General features: G+C 34.9%; 1 protein-coding gene across 1 annotated transcript; it reads right to left on the reverse strand.

Moving 5' to 3' along the window:
• Window positions 1-4,106: 4,106 nt before the first annotated feature.
• On the reverse strand, window positions 4,107-7,915 carry LOC140163484 (GTP-binding protein Rhes-like). The gene is made up of 2 exons (XM_072186799.1): window positions 7,879-7,915; window positions 4,107-4,663 (listed from the first exon to the last, which is right to left on the reverse strand). The coding sequence occupies exons 1-2, from the start codon at window positions 7,913-7,915 to the stop codon at window positions 4,107-4,109; spliced, it is 594 nt and encodes a 197-aa protein (XP_072042900.1).
• Window positions 7,916-9,433: the final 1,518 nt, after the last annotated feature.

The following is a 9,433-nucleotide window of genomic DNA, read 5'->3' on the forward strand; positions in this document are numbered from 1 at the left end:
TATAAGCATATCTCCACGATGCCTTATTGACAACCTCAAGCATTTTCATGAATACTATTCGATATGTAGTATCAATTGCATCTGCACTGTGGCATAATGCCCATGATAGCAATCTCTAGCTGCAACGCGTGTACTATTTTATCAATTGTGCATTTTTGTATCAGCTTGTATTGTATTTTACCCTTTGCCTCTCTGTCATAAAAAGAAGATTGGCTTTACTACGTTTTTAGTTTATTTTTAATAGCCGAAATGAATTCAATTAAATTTCTACTTTGGGTTTTATACAAAATTGTACTTATTCAAACTTAGGGACGGCTTCAAAACTCAACTCTCGTTCGCCCGCCGGTTCCGCCCGGTTGAAAAAAAAATGGATTGCGGCTCTACCGCCATCAACCGGCGGTCGAGTTTAGAAACCGACCCTTACTTATCATATTGCTGTGGTAGAATTTGTACTCCGTGTAACATTATTTTGTAAGAAATGATAATGTGGTCTGGCTAAACCAAGACGTGTACAGAATAATTTAATCAAAATTCGTCACCCTCAATAGTAGAGAAGGAATAATTGCAATAATTGAATGCACAATGGTGTGCCGGTATAATCACGAACATTTGGAAATAAAATAATTTCTCTCAGGATTTCGCAACCAAATAATGTCTATACACCCGCACACAAAGAGATAAGTGACGCACCGTACGGGGCCAATAGTCGGCAGTTGTAACATGAATTTGAGGCCAATACGCGTATCAACTGTGCAGGGTGTCAATGTCGTTAGCTCCTCAGTTATCTTCATTTTATATTTCTTGGTATCAACAAACCTTACACTTTTTAAACAGCAAAACACTGCTGACTTGATTATTTTTATTAGTATATTGCCGTGATACTAGATTGAGTGCTGTAACACTTTCATTCATTTTCCTTTTTAGGTAATTTGATTTACATCTCGGAGTCTTTTCTATTTTTCACATAATGTGTCCTTGAGGAAGAACTGAAATCGACTTGATGTTCAGCACATGACACACCATTCATGATCCATGTTAAAGCTACATTACAGCTTGTACATTGGAATTAAATACCAATGTTCATGGTTTTAGAATTGTACAATGTGTAAAACAACGTCTTATTAAGCTGATAATGACACATGCGCTGTAACAAATATACTGTAAATTCATGTACATTTCCTGCAGCAGAGTTGTAGGAATTGTTCTGTAAAAATGCTCTGTATAAATACCTAATTTGTAGTAAGAATATGAAATTTTTCATAATATTCTCATTTACGCAGTTATACAGCAGATTTTACGGATATTTGCTCTGCAGCAAGAATTTTCCATAAAATGACATAACATTGTTTAAACAAGTAAAGTTGGTAGATCATAATAACTACAGGTGGGAAATCTTTTCTTGTTTCTGTTTCTGGTTTCAGAGATGAACCAACGCACTTCTATTCTGTTTGTTTGTTTGTTTGTTTGTTTGTGTGTTTAATGGCCTCTCGGCGTAGATACACGTAGATACAAGTAAAACGCTGAATCAAGGCTAAAAAGCTATTTAAGGTATAGAAGGTCACTCATTACAAATCTAGTGAACATTTATTGTTAGCCTCTCGAGCAAGAGAGAAAAAAGTTCACAAATCATATCTCAAATTCCGCATACTTGAAATACAAAAATTTCACTTCGTAGACGCAGTTTTTGTGCAAACTTTGTGCATCATGTGCATCTGAAGTATCACCTGGGAGAATATAAAGCAAATTCCAACCCATCAACGTCATTGCTAATCAGATTTCAGCACCGATCCTCTCCGATTCTAATCCATGACAAATATACCTTCTTTGCAAGCACATGATCAATATTTTTCATCTGTGATATTTGATGATTCTTGCTATTTTTGGTTAACCATCTATACTATAAAAGGCGATTTAATGTACTTTGTGTGACTGAGATGAGCACTGATAACTCGATTTATACAATACTAACAAAGTAAGGAAAGACACATATCGTCGGGTGCATCACATACTGGTCTATCTTGAATTTTTGACTTTTTTGAGAAAATTGGTATATAGTTCTTTTTTACGGAGCTCTTCCATTACAACAAATTACAGACCTCAATTTTTCCTAGATAATTAGTTATAAAATGTTAAATTTAAACTATCTATGATTTTTTCAAAATACGTATTTTCACATAGTGATCTATCTCGAAAAAACACGCATTTCTAGAAAATCGCAATTGAAAATCTTCGTATTAAGTTTACCTTTCTATAATTTAATTAGACTATGGATTTTCATAAAAGTGGTTTTAAATTAAAACATATACTTAACAGATTTATTTAAGTGGAATCTTTAATTATATTTACATATGTAATATTGCTTAAAACTACACTTAAGTTATAGTTCTGTATGTGAAATCGTTAATTTCCCGATATCGTATTGAAAGTGCATTACATACTGGTCTATCTCGAGATAGACCAGTATGTGATGCGTCTAAAGTCACGTCTTTGTCATGATTGTTCGCGAAATCGAGATAGCCCCCAAGATAGACCAGTATGAAACGCACTTTAAATACGATATCGGGAAATTAACTATTTCACATACAGAACTACAACTTTAGTGCAGTTTTAAGCAATATTGCATACGTAAATATAATTAAAGATTCCACTTAAATAAATCTGTTAAGTATATGCTTTAATTTAAAACCACTTTCATGAAAATCCATAGTCTAATTAGATTATAGAAAGGTTAACTTCATACGAAGATTTTCAATTCCGATTTTCTCGAAATGCGTGTTTTTCAAGATAGATCAGTATGTGATGCGACCGACGATATGATTCAAATGGTATTGAAGTGTACCCAAACCTTCTATCCTCTTTCTCTCTTCATATGATATTTTATAATTCATAGAACTATCTTTGCCCTTCACCTCTTCACCTTACCCTTTCCATATTCAGTCCAAGAGAGTGACAAATGTGGAACATGAACATTGCATAATTATAATCATAGGACAATGGCTGGGACCAGTCAGTCATGTTTGAGCCTGAATTGGCAAGGTAGCCAGGGTATGAGCACTCGCCGTAGAATGCTTTGATGTAACATGATTACCTATCATAGCAATAGGTTATAATAATTTTTAAATATAGCGCCCTGCACTACACGCAGATTGCACTCATCACCTGTGTATGTCTGCAATCATAGATTGAATGCAATACCTCTCTTTTCAAAAACACAAGGTGCGATTGATCAGAATGATACGGATAGAATTACGATCCTGTTTTTTTATCCCTGTTCTTTGACATCTATGGTTCAATGCAGGTGTCGCGAACTTCACTGCGATATATTCAAAAATTGTTTTAACCTATTGATATGATAGTTAATCCTGTTACATCATCACTTCTACGGCGAATACATGTAGTACGTACATGGGCCATATCCGTTAAAAATCCGTTTTAAATGCATGTTCATGGACTAATATTTAACACCGCATTTGCAATTTATACTCGATGCATCAAAATATCTTGCATCACTGTATGTCAAACATTTTAGAAGACATCGCAGTATCTCATTTGACATTGTGATTATTGAAGTTAATAGCACTGATAGATCTTGGGCAGTGAGAAAAGTGTTAGGAAAAGCGTCTTTTTATCAATTCATTTTAGGACAACCCATCAGGCTCATTCAAAATCTCAGTCCGGTAGATAGTACTCTTTTTAGTTGTCCTCTTATGCCCTCCTATTAGAGTCCACGATTTAAAGCTTATACAAAATTCCGTCCATGATCTTAACTGAACGTTGTATTATTGCTGATACAATTGACAATAAGCTGCCATTAAGTTTCAAATTGCTTGTAAGATACAATTTTCATACTGCCTCGAATTAGATATCTTTCCAACAGCGCTTGTCAGCCTTTTGTCACTCCAGCGTCCAGATTGGAATACCTCAATGCATTCGGCTCAAATGAGCATGTATGGAATGTTATCCAGGTGTGACTATGATTGCGTCATCGCTATATACAGCCAAGATGATTGACAGTGGATATCGTCATACTCGCAGCCTCGATTTATTTGATCCTTTTTAAAAACAGCGTGTTAAACCGTGACCATGTTATGTCACGGCGAATGTCATCATTGAATCTCACATCCACGTTTTCTTCGGCGTTCTCCATTTTCATCAACGTCATCATCAACATCATCATCGTCTCTGTGCCCGTTTCTCAATGCGTTAGCGCTAACTTGCATCAAATCACTTTTTAGGCTAGGGCGTCTAGCATTCGGAGATATCACACCGCATGCATCACTATTACGCCTTCGTAGTGATAAACCACGTGTTGATTGCACGGGGGAAGAAGAGGCACTAATTTTTCGATGCTGCGAGGGTGTCATTTCACTTGGAAGGCGCGCATTTTCAAACAAAGCTTGGAATAGCATGTCAACGTTTAGGTGGTCACGTGCTGATGCTTCTAAGCAGGTACAACGACGAGCTGATCCTATTGAACGACGCACATCTTCTAATTTGACCTCACGTTCTTCAACTTTGTCACTTTTATTACCTGCTATAACCATTGGTACTGCTTTTGGTCCCTTATTACTTCGCTTGATATCAATAATATGCTGTCTTAGTCTTAGAACTTCTTGAAATGATTCTCTGCTGTCCACACCATACACCAGTAGAAACACATCACCTGTAACAACAAAAAATACAATATAATTCTTTTAGTATTCAGTATTTACACTCTCTTGAAACTAAATGTCGCGATTACCTTAACTTTAATTTACTCTTAATGGCATTCTAAAAAGACGAAAAACAGTGCTTCGTCAAATAGGGAGCTTTACAGTGTTATCACACGCAGGTAAATGCAACTTTTTGTGTGCCTTAATAGTGTAAGGTATCGTCACAACTTGATCCGACATTCAATGCATACACTGCAAAAAATGTTGGTCAAAAAAATGACCAACAGTTTGGTCTATATACAACACATGAAACAGTTGGTCAAAATTTGACCAACAAAAGTTGTACAAAAATTATGACCAACATAGTTGGGCAAATATTTTTTACCAATTATTGTTCAAAATTTGATCAAACTGTTGGGCATTTTACATGGTATTGGTTCATATGTTGGTTTATTTTTTGCATAACTGTTAAGCAAAATATTTGACCAACATAGTTGGGTAAATATTTTTCACTAATTGTTGGGCAAGGCCTATTTGATAAAACTGTTGGGCAAAATAACTAATCTAGTTGATTGGACCAATTGTTGGACACAATTTGATTAAACTGTTGGGCATTTTACACATTATTGGTTCATACGTTGGTTTATTTTTTGCTTAACTATTAAGCAAAATATTTGCCAAACATAGTTGGGCAAATATTCTTCAATTGTGAGGTGAGTTTTCTCTAAATTTATTATAAATGCATACATTATTACACGGTGTTACCTGCCTTATTTCATTCTGACCAATGTGTATGAAAAAATACTGAGAAATTCAGTGCAGTTGTTTTCAAATACTTGATTGATTAATAAAAATTTATACGTAAGCTTATTGACTGCTCAGTGCAGACTGTCATCATGCATGCATGGCTATGCGTGCATATCACGGGTGCCTGACTCGTACATGTCGTAAAACAACTTCACTAAATTTCTCAGTATTTTTTTCATACACAGTGGTCAGAATGAAATGAGGCAAGTAACACCGTGCAATAATGTATGTATTTATAATTAATTTAGAGAAAACTCACATTTAAAGGTGTCAAATAGCTGTCTCAGCCCCCCACTCTGCCAGCACCCATGTCATTGTGTCATCCGCCATTTTACGATAAGATCGAAAATGTGCTTTCCAGAACCGAACCGCGCGAATGTTGACCAACTGTTGTTCAATGAAAAGACAACAGTGCGCATGATCGAAAACTTTGCTCAACATTTTACATCTTTTTGCCCAACAACTTGTAATTCACGCAATTTACTACAAAGTTGCCCAACTGATGTGATTTATTTAGCACAACAGTCGTATATAAATTACGTGTCCAAAAACTTAACCAACTGTACTCCTCTCATAGTAAAATAAAGACAAATCAATGGTCAAAATAAGAGGTTGCCCAATAAGAATTTAGATTAAACTATTATTGGGCAAGCTGAGACCAACAAATAAGTAAAAGAGTTTGCCCAACCAAATAGGTAGAAAAATTTGACCCACTTTTTTGCAGTGTATCGGAAGTTAAATGTAATTTGTCAGTACATACTAATCCCTCATCTGACACATGATATCAATGATATTGACACATGACATGAGAAGGACCTCAAATCGCCTACAACTGCTAAATATTTTTGCATTTTTCATTGCTTGTTAAAATATTGATGATATCTTCGTATTCCACAGTTTTATATATTTCCAGATGCAGCTACGAAAGTGTATGCAAACAGGATAGATAAATGTATTGGCATTTCATATCCATGTTATCAAGCATTCCAGAAACAGAGAAAGCTACGTTGATTGCTTCCAGTAAAGGTTTTCACCATTTATTTGTAGGTTTTTTTCCCTCGCAGGGACGCCCAACAAACATGAAACTGCAAAATAAAAAAAGAAGGAGATCTACTAGGAAAATGATTTAGAGCCTTCTTTATCTGAACTTATATTGAATTTTAATTTTAATATGTTTAGAGCATAGTTTTCAGATTCGCTGAAATGTTAATGTCATTGCTTAAAGGGCGGTATAGTTGAGTCAGTGGACAATTTTTGAAAAGAATCAAAATCAAATCGGCGCCCGATGAGAATTCAATACCACCTTTTTGGGCGGTCGATCAGTTCCCTATACCCACCTTACCCGACCATATCCCTATACCTCATGTGCGGAACAGGCATGTGACACACTTCTAAAAAAAGTTGAGTTAATCCCCCCGACCGTTGAGACTAGAGTTAAATATGTTCAATGAATTTGGTCTTAAGTAATAATAATTTGCAACTTTAATCATTGATTTTTACCTTAAAAATGTCGTTTAATATATGGTCACCTGTAAGTTTAAAATACTTTTCCGCTTAAGGTTATAAGCAATACTAAAATTAAGCTTAGGTTTTCTGGTACAGAATTCGGTTACAGTCTTAAATTAGATTAAACGGTTCGTATATCGCATTCCAAGAATTTGAACGGCGTTCACTTCATCACTGTCTTCATTCACCAAAGGTATTTAAAGGTCTCATTTCCATTGATCGATTACAAAACCGGTATTAATCGACCCGGAAAATAGAAATAATTTGATTTGTCTCAACATTCACGCTTATCATAGATAACCGAGTCCATTTATTAGCTTGGGGAACCGACTCGGATATGTTGCAATAAAACTTTGCATTCTTGTGTCCATAACGCAATAAATTTTTCCTTTTGTCATGCTGCTATTTTCAAAATGTAAATTTTAAAAGATTACAAGTAAAATGTCAAGCATCGTTTCAGTGGCTCTTAAGATCTGAGGCAAACAAACGAAATCTAACCAAGATTTACGCATTAGTGGCATTCAGTATAATAACATTACCTCGGTGGCCTTTAAATTTTGACACTTGAGTCTACCTGTTCTAGTACACTCCAAACACTCGCTTGGTGGTATAAATAATAGTAGTATGCTCCGTCGCAAAAATGGGGTCGTCTAGAATACTTCAGTATCTAGGGATTGCCCAAACGTAATAGATGGCCTCATTGACCTATTTTACAAGAGGCGTTTTAAATAATTCATTGAGAGTCTTTTCTGTTAAGTAGTGTAATGTGTTTCGGAAAGGGGGTATTGACAGAATTTGTTAATTTATAGCTTCTAATTTTAAAAATCAGTAATACATATATAGATTTTTGGAATTAAAGGTTAATGGCCCGATTTGAATATATGAAGTTTTCTACTTGATTGAATGACCTTACCACCAATCCCCTTACGCCGTACCGATGTTTCAATCATTTTGGTATGAGAGCTAAAAATGTAATTTTCTAGCCCCATAGGAACACTGTGGTCGACCAAAGAGGTGCACATTTCCATTCATTACATCCAAACTAAATATCTTTGAACCCTAAATTTAACAGGGTGAATGAAAAAAATTAATATCTTTCTTTTGATACCAAAACTTATACCACTTCCGGTAAATATTGAGTTCTGGGGATGTGGCTATTAGCGACGTTGTTTCTGACCTGATTCATTGCAATACATACGTTCCACAATAACATTTGACTTGATCGTACAATATAGAAAATTAGCAACAAAGTTTACAACAACGAAAACAATACCACATTAGGTATTGTGCCACGTACTCGTATACACCGTCTCCTTTGAATTTAAAATATTATTTTTGTCTTTACTTCGGTCAACACTTTTCATTTAACTTACTTGTATCAACGATATGACTAAAAAATATTTTCACGGCTATAACCATTGGTACTCACTTTCAATTCGTTACTTAAAACTTATAAAGTACATTATGATCCTTCCTTTAATTCAGATAACACCTTTCCCTTAACTCTATCTCACTTGTAGAGAATGTGTGAAACTACTCGGTCATTGTGCTATACGGTGACTGGAACACTTCATAGGTACATATCGAATGACTCCGGGTATGCAGAATAAGTAACTAGATTGTTGGGGTACATCGTGGACTAATTCCATACGAGACATACCCTACTCAGTCAGACAGAAGTGCCGAGAACGGTAGGGTTTCAAATGTAATCCGTTAACAATACCTACAAGTTGTCCCTGAAAAACGTGTATTGTCGGAAACATTCATTATTTGGTATTTTAATGTCCAGTCAACCAAGCAAAGCTACAAATTTGACGTGGCTAAGAATTAAGACAATCATTACATACATTTTTAATTTAGACAATCGACTACTCCGTTCTAGAAATATGAAGAAGTTAAATTCCAATCAATGATAAAACTGGCCCCATGCTCAGTGATTGATACTCCTGATTGATATTTCAAAATGAGACGGTTTCGTAATATTCTTATATTCTTATATTTCTTAACTGTCAAATCCAAAAATTGATATAGCTGATTTATTCCTCAACCACATCTTTTATTTAGTTATGTTTAAGGGATCTGGAATGAGCGTTTATGGCGTTTCGACAGTATTTTTTGTGGGACATGAGAGTACCTCAGACGTATCGAATTGCATTCTGAATACGAAGCATGTCTTTCTGATATCAAATAATTTTCATTTTTGAAATTCACGATATAATACAAATTTTATGACAAATTATTAAAATTTGATATTTTTCAAATTTTTGATATATAACAGTCCTCGAAATAAATTCTATAAATCTAATGATATATTCTTAAAGTGTATGTAGCTGGGAGGAAAAGCCGACGATCAATTGAAAATTTTGATATTGAAGATATGGAATTTTTTCCCAAAACGACCTTTTTTTTTGTGGTGTTTTGGGGAAAAAATCCATATCTTCAATACGAAAGGTCAAAATTGTCAATTG

Source organism: Amphiura filiformis, chromosome 11 (genome assembly GCF_039555335.1).
Source record: "Amphiura filiformis chromosome 11, Afil_fr2py, whole genome shotgun sequence".
Taxonomy (NCBI): domain Eukaryota; kingdom Metazoa; phylum Echinodermata; class Ophiuroidea; order Amphilepidida; family Amphiuridae; genus Amphiura; species Amphiura filiformis.